The 19,307-nt window shown below is 37.9% G+C and overlaps 1 protein-coding gene across 2 annotated transcripts; it reads right to left on the bottom strand.

Moving 5' to 3' along the window:
• Window positions 1–4,863: 4,863 nt before the first annotated feature.
• LOC124157231 lies at window positions 4,864–19,257 on the bottom strand. 2 transcript variants are annotated; one of them, XM_046531793.1, is made up of 8 exons: window positions 18,950–19,257; window positions 18,434–18,642; window positions 15,623–15,759; window positions 15,009–15,230; window positions 14,616–14,828; window positions 13,850–13,963; window positions 13,446–13,683; window positions 4,864–5,903 (listed from the first exon to the last, which is right to left on the bottom strand). In XM_046531793.1, the coding sequence occupies exons 1-8, from the start codon at window positions 19,075–19,077 to the stop codon at window positions 5,848–5,850; spliced, it is 1,317 nt and encodes a 438-aa protein (XP_046387749.1). In that variant the 5' UTR covers window positions 19,078–19,257; the 3' UTR covers window positions 4,864–5,847. The 2 variants fall into 2 exon arrangements, with proteins under 2 accessions (XP_046387749.1, XP_046387748.1); XM_046531792.1 differs by lacking the exons at window positions 18,434–18,642; window positions 18,950–19,257 and adding an exon at window positions 16,411–17,640.
• Window positions 19,258–19,307: the final 50 nt, after the last annotated feature.

Here is a 19,307-nt window from a genome sequence, read left to right as displayed (position 1 = left end):
GTTAAATTAATTTACCTTCTCACTTGATACAATACCGGTAGATAGAATCTTTACCTTTAACTCCCTATAAATCAAAATGAAATTAAATACATTAACAATCAATGCTATAGGACAAAGTAAGGTTACAGTGGTTAAAAGTGGAAAACAAAAAATCATTATCAGTTCAGAAGGTCCCCAACTTTTATTTTCGCAAATTAGGACAATTTTTATTAGGACAAAATTAGGAAAATTTCAACAGCACCTTTCCATATTACAATATGGCACACACAAAAACTGTCCATCTTCTTTGTAGGGCAACAAAACACACTTAGATAAAATCTGGGTGGACTGCAATTTGCATCCAGGTACTAATTTTTTCACTACAAATATACCAATGGTACCACTTCGAAGAGGTAAATAAAAGAAATCCTCCTTAATTTCAAACATGTCACACTGCAAGATGTACACCCCTGAGTTATTTATTCCTATTCTCTGGTCTTCGGTAACGAAATCTTTAAGTTTAGTCCATTTTACTCAATTGGATTAATAAGTGCGAGATTTAGGGATATTAATAGGAATCACAGAAACACTGATTGAGTATAATAGTTGATGCATTTTCCATAAAATAATAGTAGTGCAGATGTTATTTAGGTTTACTCATACAAATTCAATCTCATTCTCTTCAAAGGGGACTAAATCACTCACTTTGTCCATTGAAACACTGTTTTCATTAAAACTTCCACGTATACTAGATATGCCACAATCTGAAAAAAATATACATATCGATCTATCTAAATTAATGATGAAAAGTTTAAAATTCCACGAAACTATCTGTTTAAGGTAACATGATTTTAGGAATGCCAGTTTTGTAAGACTTACCAAATGAGGTCAATGACTTATTTTTGTTAGAAGCACTCGACTTATTTTATTTAACTGCTATCACAAAGACATAGTGAATGATTAACATATAAAAGCAATCCCTAACAACCAAAACTTGTTTGGTTGTTAGGTTGCTAGGGAACCATGTGAACCGTATCCTGCAACGTATGCAATCGTAGTATACATCGTGCTTATTTTCGGCCCATATCGAACTTCCATCGGTTAAGTTAGACTCGAAACAGACAGATCTTATAAGTCTACACTTTTTCATGTGTCCTCCGGGATATATATACTAACAAGTTGCATTAAAGAAGCCTCCACTTCTTGGAACCATTTATGTCAAATACGTTGAAGATCTTGTCGGAATTTTGTTTGCAGCGCTCATGGCGGAAATTGAGGAAATGGTATGATGTCCCAACGGTGGCCCAACGATAATCCATTTCGTAGGGCCATTGTTGGGGATTTCCGTTGGGCCAACAGCATAAACCGTTTTGTTGGGCCAACGAACAATATCTGCGTTGGGCCAACAGCGGAATTTGGTTGGCATATCCACCCACAATGAGCCAACCGTGACTACGGTTCCCCAACAGAGGCCCAACGGTCAATGTTACTTGGGTTATGACCGTCCTCACCACAGGAAACCGTTGCATAGTAGTTACGTTTTCAATAGTTTTTTCAGAGATATGTTTTATTGCATACTGCTATGTTTTTATACTTTTAAATGAATTCTTCGTTTTGATTTGTGCCCAAGCAATTTTTAAACGTAATTTTAGTGTTAAAAATAACGGATTTCCGGACTTATAGTCTTATTACCTATAATATTTACTAACTTTGTTGTTATTAACGCTAGAAACCCGTTTAAAATTCCACAACGCTTAAAAAAACGTTAGTAATTCTTTTAGAAGAGTAAATCATTTAAAATCAACAACAATGTTTGGTTGAAAAAAACACTGATAACGCAATAAGTTGACCGTGGATTTGTGCTATGATAGGGTTAGAGGGTGAAGTCCAGTGTTCGGGGTAAGGGACGGGTGCCCCATTGAGCTGGGCCCCAAATCTGAGGGACGAAAATACCCAGGAAACTCACCCCCAAAAAAGAGCTCCGTACGGAGAGGTTTAAAATATTTTTATATTACTCGTAGCACGAAAACATTTTTCTATATTCAAAAGATCGAACTTCACTGTAAAAAAATATATCTCGCTCTTTGATGTGGTGAAACTTCGCCATTATCATGTGTGATGATGGTGATGTTTCATTTTTTCTCTTCATGGATATAAATATTCCACAAATTTTTCTTAGCTTTATGTTATTATTTGAATAATATAGTGGATAACTTAAAGAAGGCAGTGCTGGAAGGAAAGGTAGGCTCTCAGATCACTTCTTGAATACTCCATGGAAACCTACCTCAATCGGCAGATTACTACAATAATAATAATAGTGGATAACACATGTCCTCTTGTCCTCAAGTCTTGGTATTCAAAATTACATGATTGTGGAAAATAGATTTAGAATTCATTACTATTGCCACTTCATTTATTTATGATGTAATGATTTTTTTCTGGCTGCAAATTTTTTTGCCATATCGATCCTAAATTTCTACGAGTAAATATTAAGAGGAGATCAAGAGGAGGTTTTACTAATAGCTTAAGGATAAGTAAAAGTGAATGATATACTTTAATCTAAATTCTTCCAGATGTAACGCCTCTGGTAGAATCACAAGCATCATAGTCATGTTGATGAAGGCTGTCAGAAAAATCTCATTTGTTAGCTAAATCTGCTTTTAGGAAAATGAAAATTCACCAGTGAAAGCAGAAACTTAAGACGGAATAACGCCTTTAGGCGTATGATGACATATTTCGATGTTCAGCGCACGTTCATTTTGCCACGAAAATTGCTGAAAAGGAATCAAGATTTCATGATGTGAGGAATGAACAAAACATTTCGTTTTGCGTTGATATATTAGAAATGAAATGCGCATACTTCAAGAGACATCTTTAATATTTTGTAATATCACAATTTTTTTCAATTACAATCCGTATCCGTGATTGCATGGAATCAATTATATTTTCTAATAATCTGGGACGTCTGCCTATAGAATTCCATGTATCCTGTAAATGGGCCTCTAACGCCTCTGAGCTCTTCTCTCCGTGGTAATCCCATTCCTTCGTAATTATTCCCCAGACTTTTTCGATGGGGTTAAGATCTGGTGAGTTAGAAGGCTAAGGTAAAACATAAGGTAAAGAGGCGTGGATTTTCTTAAAAAAAAATGCTTTGTTACATTAGCTTTAAGAATCGGACAATTATCCTGCACAAAAACCACCTCCTCATCCTCAGGAATGACTTCTTCTATGTAGGGCAATAAGTAAGTTCTTAAAATCTCGACATAATCCTCGGCGTTCATTCTGGCTGGGGTTTTAACTAGCGGTCCTGGTCCAGCCACAGATATTGCTCCCCAGAAACTCAGACTGATGTGACCAGGATTTTTTGTTCTTATTAAATTCTCTTCATTATACCTATAAAAAATGGCCAATATTAAAATAATGATTCTCATCATGAACTTTGGTGTCGAAAATTATGTTATTTGTAAACAGCTTGTTTATTTTTTTGCTGTCGTCGCCCTCTTTAGAGGGAAGAAAAATAAAGCTGAGTGCAGAAAATGCTATGCTCTTAATACTACGCAATTCCAATAAATGTAACATGCTATCTCAAGCTAAAAGAATCATTACCTTGTATTTCTTGGCCTCCAAAGCTCCACCTTCCCGTCCTGGTTGCTTCTGAAAGTTTTCTCGTCTGAGAATATCACTAGGTTCCAGTACGTTTGGGGCATACCAACGTAACAGTTAGCAAATTGCAAACGGGCTTCACTTTGTATTTCGCTGGTAGAGGGTTTCTTGGCAGCCCTGTGATGCTTAATCCCACCCTTGATGATTCGGCATCTTACCGTCGCATAGCTACAATCTAAATTGCCGTGAATGTTCCACCCCGCTAGACCACCAGTAGATAAGGGATTTTGACGAATCATCTCCCTCATGTCTTCGTCTTGCTGCCTGGTAGTTTTTCTTGAACGTCCGCTTTTTGCTTTAGTCTCCAATGTCTCGTCACCATCAACTTTTCTTATAAGCCACTTGTATACAGTTTTTCTATCAACTCCTAATTCTGCAGCTATTTGCAACACAGTTTTCCCGCTGTCAAAATATAAGGAGACTATTTGTCCCCTTTGAGCTGCGCTTAAATGTGCGTTGGCCCGACGATCCATTGCCTCTGTATTTTCGAGGACTCACCACACTACTTCCCAGAGTGGAAATCACCTTACTGAGAACCTTTTTACCTTGTACCCTCTCCTTGGTGGAAGCGGGTGGAAGGTAGCAGGGGATTTATAGATAAAGGAAGAAAGCAAGATTGCCGGCCTCGGAGGCGGCGGGGTAACGTTCTCGCCTGCCAAACAAGAGGTCGCGGGTTCGAGTCCTGCCTGGGTAGGTTTCCCCGGTCCAGGGCATGGTCGTTTGTGTACGTTTACTTGTTACATTTGTTGAACACCCCGGTGTAAAATGGCCAATAAGAGCTGTATCCGGTGGTTTGCGAATAAAATAAAATAAAAATAAATGCAATGGAAAGACCTTGATGGATATTAAGATTGCGAGTAAGTCTAACGGGCCGCTTCAAGTCATGGAGCGCATAGGCAATACCCCAAGTTCGAGGCCAGCAGAAAACGTAGTTCCTCATGCTGGCCGTGGGGACTGACTTTTGAAAGTGACTGTACATATGGACATTTAAATGATGCAATACATACATCTTAAAAACAACACTTATCATCAATCACTCACCATCATCAGCTTCTCTCTTGAAAGCTATGATCTGTTATATACTCTTGACGTCTAACCTTTAAGTCTTCATGAAAAATCATATAAAAACATGTTCACTTAAGTGACGCAAGATTCTGATTCTCTATCCAGAAACAAAAATATTCCGCATCAAAGGCAGTCATCAAGTATATAAGAAAAGTGTAAGGCTTTGTAACAATAATTTAATTCAACAGTAAATTATTTCACAACAGTTATCCTTATGGTAAACAGAAAAAGTCAATTCTTAGTAAATGATATCTGTCGCCTAGCAATCTTTTCAAAAATGTCACCTTCAACAAGGACTAGTCATTATTTATTAGCAATTGACTACAACGTAATGGAATTAAAATGACTCTTGAAACAAAGTGTTTCAAAAATACATCTGTTAAGTACATGGGATGACAAGGCTACACTCAATGGAATTTTTCATCATCATTTACAAATTTTTATAAAATGGTGTCATAGCTGGTTTCTATGAATATGTATATACAAATTAAAGCAGAGCACCCTTAAAAATATTACTCATATTACAAGCAATGTCATAATACTGAATGAGGAATTTTAGGAGGAAAGTGGATATGACAAAATACCAAATCCTCAACATAGTACAGTTGAAATCTAGAGGTTTCTTGAAACAAACGATTTAAGTTTCAGAACGCACAACAAATAATGCATTCGATTGGAGTAGCTTCATTATATTGACAATATAAGGTAATTTCTGACATATTTACAAGAAATATTATCAAGAGTGGATAACATTTGGTGCCAAGACATTGACTAAGAGAATCATTTTGGCATTTTCTCTTCATGGCACTGCACTATCTTGCATCATGTGAGACAATGGACCCAAAGAGTCTTCTTTATTTGGAATGAAAACAATCATGGCTTGGTAACAATATGTCTCTTAAAAAGTTCATAGGTAGTTTACGAAGGACTAAAAAAATCACATAAAAGATGGACATAGTAAGAAGAGTTCCAAAGACGATAAAAAACTATATCATGTGTTGCAGGTTTTCCCTACATTAAAAGAGAACGTGGCATCTTCTCAAGACAAGTTTCCAAACAATCTGTCAATAGGAGAAACTTAGCCTTGATACCATGAAGAAATGCTTCTTTGGATGGTGTTTTAGGCTTGAGGACCTTTGTTTACTTTTCCCTCTTTGGCGGAGTCCCTCCCACCAAATCTGCAGAAGACACGTTTCCTGAAAAAAATGAATGGCAGTCAAATAAAAAAAGACATGCATTGATAGCATTTTGCAATTGCCTGGTAAAGAAAACCATATAAATTACAAAGAAAACAGAGGTGAACTAGAGTTGTAAAAACTTCTTGCATCACAATCTCATATAAAATAAACCCACCATTACTCTAAAATAATTTAAGAGTCAACCATCATTTTAAATGCAATGAACTATCCTTGGATTGAATTAGTGACGATAATGCTCAGCTATGCAATTACATAGTGTTGACAAGTCCACCTTGCCACAACTGCATGATTGAAAACAAACCCCTTGCATATCATTAAAAAAAGTTTGATATCAGAAATGAGATCCGTTTAGGTTAAAAAGTAAAATTAGGGTAAACAGAATCCAGAATATTCAATTCATTATAATGTAACTCTTTCCAGGTGTTTGAGCCAACCACAGTGCCAGTTCCCAGTAACTAATGTAATACCACTTCAATTATAGCACTCAAACTGCAGTCTTTATACTTCAGACTTTAACCATATTTTTATCTCTGTTTCTTATTAGTACTAAGACAAAAATTTCATAAGAGCCAAGTAAAAAATGCAAATTTGGTATGTAATTAGCACATAATGTAGAGTAGTTTATTTCCAAGATCTTTGATCTCTGGAGTTACTACCTAAATCTACTAAACAATCTTCAGCTCCATCTCAAATGCATTATTGGTTGATTATAGTACTCATTACGATGATGATGATGCCACAACATGCCATTGCTGTGACTTTCTTTGGGCTAATTGTTAGTCTTGTGTACTATTCTTAGGGGATGAGGTTGCCAAAGGGGGAGCAATTCTTAAACTAGCTGGGAGTTGAAAGAATTGGCCTTTTGTTATTAGTTGCTTTACCATAAATGTAGGTATACCATTAGGAAAAGACTTGATACTAGGGAGCATGCGGACGTAGGAAGACTGGACAGTGACTTACATTCTAACTAGGGGCAAGCAGGGGTGGAGGTAAATACAGGCTTCAGAGACCATGGTAGTCTCCGGTGGAAGCATTAAGGGCCCCAGAGGAGGCAGGAGGTTTGGAGTCCAAAAGAATCCCCAGAGACGGCAGGAATTTTGTCCGGAGTAGTCCTTGAAGGATGGCAAAGCACTCGCCACAAGTCAAATTTTTACCCAATGTACGGGAGAGTGTTGTACCATGGAACACGTTTTCAACTTTTTTGTATAAATCACCACATCTTTATCGAAGATTCAGTCTAATAGTAGCAATTCAATCCATCAGGATTACTTCACATAAGTTTTCAGTTTTATACTTGTACCTCTGCCGTTAATGGATCAAATTAGAACTTCTAAAAGGGCTTGCAATTGTTCCTAGGTATGTACATCATGTTCATGTACTTCGGAACACTACCTATTGTACCAATGAACACAAGTTAGATTGAAGGGAAAAGAAACGAGACTCATGGAAAATGAAATCAATTAGTATTATGTTAATTAAATTTGAAAGTAGATTAAAATGTTACATAAAGAAAATTAATTTAGTTGGTAAAAATTCAATTTTAAAATATAACTCCTTTCAAGAACAAGAACAGATATCTTCCGTTGAAGGGGCCGATTACTAACATATGGTGGCATAAAGTCGTTGTCTGTGAATACACCATGATCCAGAGGGAAAATTCCAGGAGTCCAATATCCTCTGATAATGTATTTGATTGTATATTTAACAAATATCTCCTATGAACACATGTTCATAGGTACATCATGTGCTTGTGTCCCTTGGTACAAGAGGAAGCCATTTTGAATTCCGCCTGAATTTTCAGGTTAATATTACATCTAAAATACCAAATAAGTAGCTAATACTACTCACCATTATACGTCAATTTCAGCTGTGCTACGATAACCACTGCTGGTGTGATAGATTTTTGGTATGCGACTAAAAATATTTACTTTTCAGCATCAAAAACTTCAAAATAGCAGCTTCTTTGTAAATATAACCCAAATGAACTCAAATTGACCTATGCTTCTCTCTTGCATATTTTTCATGTAATAGCTTACTTTAAAGCCCTTAAGTTGAAGCACTTGCCGATGGTTCCTAGTGTTCCTATAGTCTATTCACTTTATGTCTTTGGGTGAGCTTTCGCGAGAGCCTGGACACTCTCGGATGGCTTCGCTGATGGAGGAGGTGTAGTACCGAGAGAGAGAGAGGAGCGAACATAACGTTGCCAAATGTACATAGCCCCCCTACTTTGTCACTGAAAACGTGCGAGTCATAGGTGGCCACAGGTATTTTGGCTGAGACAATATACCTACTCATTTGGTAGGCATTGTGGATAATCCTTTCACAGAAGCCCATGACATTGTCGCTACTGTGCTGAATGAGGCCCCGTTGGTGAAAGGCATACTTAGTCACATACACGGAGAACGCGTGAGGTTTGGCAACACTGCTCCACGAGCAGGTTAACGATGTTCACTCGGCGGAGATCTGAGAGCGACTCACTGAGGCCATGCCTTCTGTTTGCTGACTGGCGAAGGGAAAGTCACGTGTCGAGGAACTTTCCGTCCCCTCATCTCCACTTGCTTTGGCCACACCAGCTCACCCGCAGAGATAAAATGAACAGAGTATAGCAGGGTTCCCACTCTAACTAAATTATAAAATTCACGGTTTTTCCAGGTTTTCACGGTCTAAATTGCATCAAATTCACGGTCTGTTTGATAAGCTATTTTAGGAAGAAATAGGAGCAATGAAAGTGCTCTTATGACGTCGCCTATCGTTAGCAAAATTTAGGGCCGGCTAAAGGTTGTGAGTGAGAAAAAGGAGGGTGACAGGAAAGTGAAGAGGTGTCTGATTTCTTGCCAGGGTTAATGATCACTTTGGTTAGAGGTCGTCCAATCACAGCCATAACACACACAGACCAATATTTGCGCTTCGAATATACGTGTGCAGATAAATGCGTGGACAGTATCTGCGAGTGACTGACCTATTTTTCTTTTGATCCGTCAATCGTAGATTTAAAATCAAGTTTGAGAGGTTTCTAAGGTTTCATGACGAATTTCACGGTAGACGAAATTCACGGATTATTCACGGTTGAGTGGGAACCCTGGTATAGGTACACTATGCCCTAGGTACACCACTCTCCCCTATTCGAGAGGGGTGTGGTGGGGATGTGGGTGGACGGAGGAGCATGGGTACCCCAGTAACAATGGCACAGGAAAAAGGAGAGCAAGGGTTCAAGGAGCATTAACCCCTCAAGCGCGGCGGGCATTTAATTAAATCCCATCTCAGCGGCCGGATGAGATTTAAATGACTTCGCCTTTTTGGCATACTATCATTCAATAATTTATATCTTTCATAATATATGATCAGTATCCTTGAAAATTTTTGTAAACTAGCGTAATATAATGCGCTACTATATAATAATTTTTCGAGCGATTTGAAAAAATATTTATTGTTTTATGTATATCCTTTTATGAACTAATGAATAAATTTTCAATTTTGAAAGATTTTTATTTGGTTTCGAATAAGATACGAGATCTCTAACATTCTATGCATTTAAAAAATCATGATGTAATTTAGTTATTTGGGGTTGAAAATTTCATAACAGATAGGATACTTTCGATAGGATTACCCGTTCCGCCTACTTGAAAATTTACTACTCCGCCCACTTCTCTTTGTTCCATTGTTACCGTATCATTTCATATAGGTAATCACATGCTAATGTTTCAAACGTCAATATGCAAATATTCGATTGATTTACCTTAGAAAATCTGCTTTGTGTGACATGATTTGAAGCAATCCAAACATAATCCCGCTGCACATTTTTCACACCAGTACACGCAAACTCTTCATTTCCCATTTTACGCACAAACTGCACACCTCCTTTGAGACTTTGATTTCTTCCCAGCTGCAGGAATTGTCTTTAGGAAATGTATTTCTGTTAGTCTTGGTACTAAATTGTGTATTGAGTGACGGCCATGTCCAAACAGTTCGTATGACATTGGATATTTCCAAAATATTACCTCGACCAATGGCACGCGAAATGATAAGTCAAATTTTTAGATGTGTTTTTCCTATAATCAACATATGAATTTAGGACTGCCGCATTCAATAGTCTCCTAAATAACTTAATACACCACTTGTAATGGCGTTTTCTTTCCACTAGGTACGAATGCAATAACAGGTCCTTGAAATTCACCCCAGCAATGAATTTACTATAACCTAACACACAAACAGACTTCCGAATCTCTTTTTTACCTTTCAATACTATTTCCATTTTGAAGGATCCCCAGTTATGAAAAAAATACCACACACCCGATAGTACACCCGATGAGAATTTCAACACACTGCCTGAAAGCACACCACGCAGCATGAATGACTCTAGTGGACTGAAGCTCGTGGTTTAGAAGCTCCTTCAAGAGACGTGGAAATATCTCGAAGGGGCCTGGTATACGCTGACTGTTTAGATGGAATCTTATCTTCGTTGATTACTGTCCAGAAAAAAAAATAAATAAATGCAGAGCGAAGCACATGGCCCCTTCGCTTAGGACGCTAAGGACTGACGAGGCGGACCAAACACACTTGGGGGCTTGGGGCTCGAGGTGACGACAAACAAGGAGGAGACGGAGAGAAGGCATTGAGCTTAGAAGACACCGTATCTCAAGCTAAAGTAGCTGACCCTTGTTGATGTCTCTCAAGCAGAATAGGTGGAAGTTTTCATGATAGAACAGTTGAAGGAAGACGTTGAGTTTTTGGACCGACGTCGTCAACGCACTGGTTTAAAACGAAATTTTATCGAAGTATTTAAAAAAAATCTTGAAGGCATAAAGCCGCTATGAATATTTTATTGGAGAGGAAAAACATTTCTTTAAAATATAGAGTAATTAATTTTAATTTAACATACAATATCCGGCGGAGAAAAAATATTATATACAGTAGGTCAGGAAGCGTACTGGGTACGCATGACGGCGGCATACGAAATTTAAAGGGTGCATACTGGGTACGCATGACGGCGTTGAGGGGTTAAGGCCAAAGGGATTTTACAAATAGGATGGGCATTATATTAGACAGCGAAATGGCAAAATTATAAAAAAATGCAAAACTAACAATGGAAATAATAAAAGGGTATACATAATAATGATCAAAATTGATCACCCTCACATTGGAAAAAAGAGAAAATAACTATTATTTGTTCACATAGCGAAAAAAGTCCACTTCACAAAAGATTTAATTTCACAAAAATAATTAAAAACAAATATAATTGCCCCAAATGTCGTTTGCATTCCAAATTTAATTCCCAGTAATACTAAGAGTCACTTAAAACAATACTCTATGCAGGTTCACCTCTGGGCACCAGGGGGGGTGGGGGGGTTTGGGATGTAGGGCAGAAAATTTGACCTGTGGCAAGTACTTTGCCACCCTTTGGGGATTACTCTGGAGCCTGACACCACATCTGGGAACTGACAAGGCCCCAGAAACAGCTGCCCGCTCTGAGGACCACTTGGGCCCTTAAAATTTCCATCACCTCCTCAGATTTCCATGGTTTCCTAAGCCACTGCATGCGGCTGTCTTGTATTCATCACCGCCCCTGGTTGGTTCTGGTGAAAAAGTAAGTCACTGTCCACAATCTTCCTCGTTACCTATACTTTCCAGCCTCAATCTTCTGCTCATGACACATTTCAATGTGGAGTACAGCAACTAATAATGAAGGCCAATTCTTTCAACTTCTCACCAGTATTTCATTTGCTTCCACCTTGGCAACCTCACTTCCTAAGTGTATTAACCATGGCGAAGTAGCCCAAAGCCAGTCAAGACATTCCAGAGAGGTGCGGCAGAAGTGCGGGTGAAGTAGGAGCATGGATGGTATGGCCCAGAAACAATGATACAGGAGAAAAAGCCAGGGTCCAAGGAGCACGTCTGAATTCCAAAAAATGCTCATAAGATACATGAGCAAACTCAAGGGCAAAGGGTTTAAAGGGGGAGTGATCCCAGGGTGGGAAAAGTGGTATCACAACTCTACCCTCCACGAAATGCAGTATGTATTCAGATCACAACATCATGATCAGTTAAGTTCAAAGGTGGTAGTAATTTACGAAGCATCTTAATTTTTTCATGATAAATCGTGACAGGAGATGTGTCATAGGCATGTATAAGTGTTAAAACCTGGATTCTATTTATTAATTATTAGGCATCAAATTACCACCATATTTACAAATTTTAAAACTTTTAAGGTAACATGAGTTATCTATAACTACTGATATGTTTAGCTTTTAAAAGGACCTTCATTGATAAGCATACCAAAATATGAAACTAAAGACCAAAATTAAAAATACAGGTCTCAAAAATGAAACCAAGAACTTCATTTCAAATCTTCAGGATTTCATGAATGATTCAGGATTTTTAGAATTCTACTTTTTTATAAGAAAATTTTACTAACTGATTGATATTTCTGGACTTAAAGGTAGATTTTCAAATGGAAGAGCTATCATACGAGGAACCAGGAGTAGTACTTTATTCACAGAAGGTGCTATCATGACCATGGCAGTTGAAATCTTTTCAAATGCAGTAACTCTTAAATCATCCAGGAATTATCACTCCAGTCAAACCTTCTAATAGGAAAAACTCCACTTCATGGATTCATTCCACCTCAAATAGGAGTTTTATACCACCAAATATGTATTTACATTAAGTGTGTATTGGTAAATCCTCCTTTTTTTTACCCCTGAGTTTTACATTTACCTTTACTTTAAAAAAAGATTTTCGAGCCATCAAAAACATTTCTTCATTTCACACGTTCCACAAATTAGCACTTCTCCATAGTTCCTTTAAATCCTTTATTTCTACACTCTCTCCAGCATTGTTCGCTTCGCGGCTTCATTTATACATATTTGCAAACAAGCGCAATAAAGTATGTCAATAATGATACAAACAGGCTTGTTAATTTAAGCAAGGAATGGCAATATATAGACTCTAATGAGAAAAGGAATTCCATATGGTACTTGGAAATTGTAATATTGTTTTATTTGGGTGTCAAATGGTAGGACAAGAATTTTTATAACTACGGCATAATCAACAAATTTGAATAACAAACTAGTCCAAAAATTGGGAAATGTATATGGTAACATGAGATTCAATGTTTAGCTATGATAATTAATTAATTGCAATTTTAACACAAGATGATTACTTGCGATCATGAAAATTTGGTATTCATACCTCCTTGCTTATACCATCCACTTATATTTTGCATTATCACTGTTATTTTTCCATTTCTCTTTCAATCATATTGCTCATTATTCCAATGATCAGCTAATCAATAGCAATGGGTGGAAAATGAACCATAGGCCATTACATTATTATCAGGTTATATACAAATTCATCATAATTGGTCACCACCCTCAAAGCGGTGGCATAAAAAGGTGGTATGAAACAATATTCAATGACATAATTAAGACCTTAAATGGAGTAAACTTATGCCATGAATACTTATTGGTTTTTATGAGCACACATACCATTCTATGATGCACATACCAAAAATAATTATGAAAAGACTTTATCCAGACTTACCAGAAATCTGAGGTGCAACGGTGGCATTTTGAGTTTTATCGGCAGGAATGGAAGATGATTTATCCGAAATGATAGCAGCTGTGCTAGCATTATTTAAAAGATGTACTTCAGTTGTTGGCATTAAAGTTGAGATGGAAACAGGGCCTTTTTCACGGCTGGTATGATCAGAAATCTTGTCTTTGAACTGTTTATTTAATTCAGCTATCCGAGATTCTATTTGATTCAAAGTATCATTGGCCTAGGAGAAAAATGACCAAATTTTACACTCAAATTATTGTAACACTTCTACCCAATGGTTTGCTTATAAAAGGTAACAAGGTTACATGAAAAAAATGAAAGAGAAACAAGTCTTAATCATTTACGATTAATTAGAACAACCATTTTCCCTTGGGAACTGTACGTACCTTCGTTGATATCATGATGATTTTATCAGATAGTTCATTAAAATCTTTGAATAGCAAATTTTCCAAAGTGTTCACTCGAGTAGTCACATTGGATATGATTTCCGACATTTCTCCCTAAAAATAAAAGAAACAGAGACTTAAAAATTCCTTCCCATCACAAGCAATCTTCAACCAACTCTATGTGCTATTTAATAACTATTTTACATGCACACATCAAAGCAGCAATAATTTTCCTTGGAAAATTTCTTTTACTGCTATGTTACTTAGAAAATTCAGCATGTCTGCCACTGTAGTATGAGAACTTTAACAACAAGGAATGGTTTAAAAAATATATGTTGAAGATTGGTAAACAAAAAATTTAAGCAATATAGAGATCCAACTATCTTTTAGCAGTCATCCACATTAATGTTTAACATCGTGGGGTTCCAAAACAAAAATTATTTAATCATAACTACTTCACAGTTAAGTTAAATTAGCCTTTGCCACGGATGATCACATTAAAACAATTGATGAGATAAATGGGCGTGTTTACTTTTTGTCACATATTTTCAACTTATTTTAAGCATTAATTTCAGCAATAAATTCATTCCCAGGTTGACCGATGATTTTATATTGAAAATTTTAACCGCTAAATGTAGATTTTTGTATTAAAAGCAAAAAGCTAACTCCAGAGAGAGATTACATTACACAGCCGACAAAGTAAAAAAATACTAACTTATTTATCACTAGCTAAAAGCAAGCCTTCAAACAAATGGGATGATCTTACATTATGGGCACTTCCTTTTTCATCACTTAAAACCTTGTGCTGTACTGTGTCGTTCACTCTGCTAACATTAGTTTTGAGCTCTGTGACTTCTTGCCGGAGGTTAGTTAATAGCTTCTCCAGATCATCTTCACTTTTCACATCTGCAGATCCTCCTCCTTCCATATTAGTACTTCCTGCATTCGCAGATGCATTTGATAACTGCAGCAGGGTATCCTAACACAAAACCAATTGTACAAGAATTATTTCCTCTGAAATGACAAGCATGGCAAAGTTTTCAATACTCATGCTCATAATTCCTTAGGGTTATAATTATATACTATCGTATAACTTTGTTTTAATACTTGAGTTTTAATTTATGTCATTGAGCTCTGATTTGAGTAATACAACACAAACCTTCAAGTTGGCTACTTCCTGATGAAGGGTATCAGTCTCATTTCGAAGAAGAGTATTACTAGACTTCAAGCTAGCGACCGATGCATCAAGACCTCCCACACTGCTTCCTAATTGCCCCACACTTCCTGACAGCTGTGCCAGTTCTTGTGGTACCCTTACTAACTCAGGAGCTCCTTTAAGGCGATCTTCAACTTCTGATAAACCATGATGTACCTCTTTCACCTGGAAAATCAATATTATCATTTTTCTGCTTAGTATACATTGCTGAGGCAAAGTATTAATTAATTACTCTCAAAGTATTCTTATCATTTTAATCATTATAACATGGAATTATTTCAAAAAGTAAAGGATGGAATGAGTTCTGGGTGTACAGCATGGAAATAAATTTCCCCAGTTTTGAATGCTAAAAGAAGGTTGTTGAGTTCATAAAAACTGATCCAATTACAGATTTTGATTAAGGACTATCAAACACATGATCAGAAAGGGATAAATTGATGATATAAAACATTTCTGAATAAGTATAGAAGGAAAAAAAAACAATAAGGAAAAGACATTTATCAGTAATAAAAAGCAACTCTCAAGCCAAAATCTGCATGATTTATGTAAAATTTTACCTGAACACTAAAATTGGCTACTTGTGACGAAAGTGTCATCAATTGTGCCAAGAGTATAGTTTGGTTGTGTTGAAGCTCTTTTGACATGGAGTGGCACTTTTGTAATGCATCAGGCACACCTTTACTACCAGCCACAACTGTAATAGAAAAGAAATAGCTTACACATTGCTCTGGAAATAGAATGATACCTCTATTAAAGTTGGGAAAATAAGAAGCTTTGCTTCCTACAAATTAACCTTTGTTGTCGACTAGTTTAGATACGAAGTATCATCTTCAAGACTATACTTTAAGATGATACAGTGCACTGAAACTAGTCGACAGTAAAAGTTAATTTGAAGGAAGCAAAGTTTGTTAACTTCCTAACTTAAAATGAAATTTTACAAAGTAAACGCCTCAACCATTCAGTGGATACCTAAATTCCCATTAAGTATGTATAATCATTTAAAGCACTTGGACCCATTATATCAACTCAACATAAAGCTCAACTAGCAAGGAACCCTGCGAACAGCACTGATGAGAACTGACATATTTGATATTTGTTAGGCCAATAACAAGAATAGATCACAAAAGGTACAAACACCGAATTCTGATTACTACACTGGAAGTAGACAATTAAAGGTGGATTAATATTTTTTGCAAAAAATTGAATGGATGAGGAGGATCCTTGACATTCACGCAGAAGTTTAGCATCTTCAACAAGTAACACCCTCCGTAATGTTATCTTGTTTGGGCTGCCCAAACAAAGAAATTATTTATACAGCAATATATCTGTCTTAAAAATAACTCGCCTGCATCTAAGTGCACACGGAGGGAATCTGTTTGGTGTCGAGCATCTAGAAACAACCAGGCGAGGGCAGTGGCCGCCCCTAGAAGGCAGGCCACCGCCATGCACGCTCCTACGCCACGGATTGCCAAGGGAAGGGTGCCCCTCGGCCTTGAGGACAGACAGCGACGTCCGGAGCCTTTGGTGCCACGCCCCCCGGGGCACCGCGAATGCCTCCGACCGCACCGTCTCCTCGCCTCGTCTCTTCGCCGACAACCACCACCCGATGAGGAAGAGGATGCTCTGGGAGGGCAGAGTCCCGCCTCGGGGTCATCTCCGCCGCAAGAGGATGAGTCCGAAGAGGAGGAGGTTCGGTTCCCGCGTCTGGACGGCCTGCCGTTGGCCGCGACCCCCACTACGAGAGCGTCCAATTCCCTACGCTTCCTACGCAACCTACGTTTGCTCTTCGCCGTTGGAGTGGTCGCTTCCATTGCGCTCGAGAAGGGCTACGATGATGAAGATGACACTTGGATCTCAAAACGTTTGCTTGCGCTCGCCCATTGCGGACGGGCGACTTTAAGCCTCACGGAGGGGAACAACTGTATCACACGTACGACCGTGTGTTCAAAATGACATCTCGGGCAAGAAATAATATCCGCAGCCTCGAAATGTGGTCAGTTCGATTCATTAATGCAAGAGGGAGGTCGGGTTTGACGACTTGCCGCGTAGGTGGCGACGTGAAGCGTTTGGGGTGAGAAGCTGGAAATCGATCCTTCAGGGTGCTCCATAAAAGACGCTTCAGTTCACCGAGTTCACCCTTCCCTTCAGGGGTCAGTAGGCTAAGAAACGCAATGGGAGACAATGTAAACGCTAAGCGAGAAATTAATTTACTTCAACATTACTTAGGACAACGCAAATCACTCAATACGGCATAAAATTTTAATTCAGAATCGAGAGTGAGTTTAGGCCGATATATAACATAAAATACACCCCTAACTAAGCTGTTTAAAGATTGCAAGGTAGGGGTCATGCATGGCGTTCACTATCAGTTCATCAAATAAAATCTAAAGAATTATTTCCAAACTTCGCATAAAATAGGTAGAGAAACGAAAAATATTTCTCGCGCACGGCAATTTATAAAGTTACAATAAAACCAAGAAAAATCGGGCTGGATAAGAGCGGCAAGATTAGAGGTAATATCTGATAAAGTGAAATGCGATAATAAAATTTCGATTGCTTATCGGACCCGCCATAGTAAATTAAACATTGGATTCTAAAAAAATGGCATCCTGCCGCCCAATGCAGTAAAGCTTATTCATGAACAATGGAATTCCTCTCAGATACCAAACGTAAATAACACTCGATATAAGACCACATGCCTCGAAACTAGGCGTGTCAATAAATTTCTTCTGAGAAGCAATATCTACTGTAACTCGAGTGATTGAATAGCTCGTAATGAAAAAGGTGTCGATTAGAAAACAGTTTTAATAATCCAGGCAAAAATAAGATCACTGTAACCATATGGTAATAGCACTTGAATGGTAGTACAAACAATCAGTGGCCATGAATGGCCACGTACTCTTAATCCGACCATCTCAACGTCCACGGATTGTCTAAGTACTTATTATATATCAGGCATTGATTATCACCAAATAACCACACACGGGCTCTAAGTCTGATAGAAGTCCAGCAATGGTAATGATGACCACAACATTTTTTAAAGTTATCGATGGTAACGAATGACCCTTTCGCTACGAAATAGACGTGTTGACGGATCAGGACTGAGGCAAACATAGATAAACATTGTCCCAAAGGGCTTTGAAATCCCGGGGGCCATCTAAGTTCAATATATCGAGGAAATTAAAACTATTTTGGGCTACCTGTACGCACTGTTGGAATTAGCCGGCTCTGATCGAAGCTACGACAACGGATATTTGAACACGAATATTACTTATAACCTCCATGGCCACGACTCTCGTCACCATCAGTACGTTACACGCTAATGCAGTCATGCGTTAAGTATGGGTACTATAATGCGGAGAACATACCTTTTTCCACATCAGAGTTGAGCCTTGAGAGCTGTCCATGCAGCCGAAGCCCTAGCCATGCCAGCAATAGAAGCCACAGCAAAAGAAGGGCAATGGCAAGCCAAATACTGACAGTTCGTCCAATCCTACATGCAATGCAACCATGCCCACTTCTGCCTCGCTGCGAGTCGTCGTCACTTGGGCTTCTACCATGACTGACTCTTAATCGCCTGAAATAACAAAATTATCTCATTATCTGATCACCTTAAATACACTGCTCTCACATAATCTGCTTCATTTGAAGATGACGAGGAAAATCTGGAGAACCACGTTTTCCACAGCCTTCGAAAAATTTGCCAGTATACTCTAGCATACAGGTTTAATAACGGCATACCGTATTATGGTAATGGCTTCAGGAAGATATTCTAAAAGGCCTTTCTTCCAATGACATACGTGGTCAACTAGTTAACCTGGGCAAAACTGATGTAAATCCAAATATTAACTCCTAAAACTAATTAGCACAGTATTACTACTTACCTCTTTAATTTCTTCTTCTTTGGGGGGTGAGCAAAGTCTCGAATTTCAGAGCCAGACTCACTGTAACTTCCAGATGTGCCCAAGAGATTGTATGCTTCTTTGTTATTGTTTTCCATCATAATAGACATACTAACTTTACCACAAACAAATTGACTGAAGTTTCACCAAATATCATCATCCTTATAGAGTAATAATCAAACTTAGGTGACAGCTACAATTACGGCATCGCGGCAATCTTTACACCCAAGAAACAAACAAATACTTTCTTATCACTTTCGAAGCACATCATGAAAAACACGCATTTTCTCAGTCAATTGTTTATTTTGAAATCTTGAAATTGCGAAACTCTGTGCGCCAC

This window comes from Ischnura elegans, chromosome 4 (assembly GCF_921293095.1).
Source record: "Ischnura elegans chromosome 4, ioIscEleg1.1, whole genome shotgun sequence".
Lineage (NCBI taxonomy): Eukaryota > Metazoa > Arthropoda > Insecta > Odonata > Coenagrionidae > Ischnura > Ischnura elegans.
Note: the sequence above shows the minus strand (reverse complement) of the source record. Positions and strands in the feature narration are given on the sequence as shown.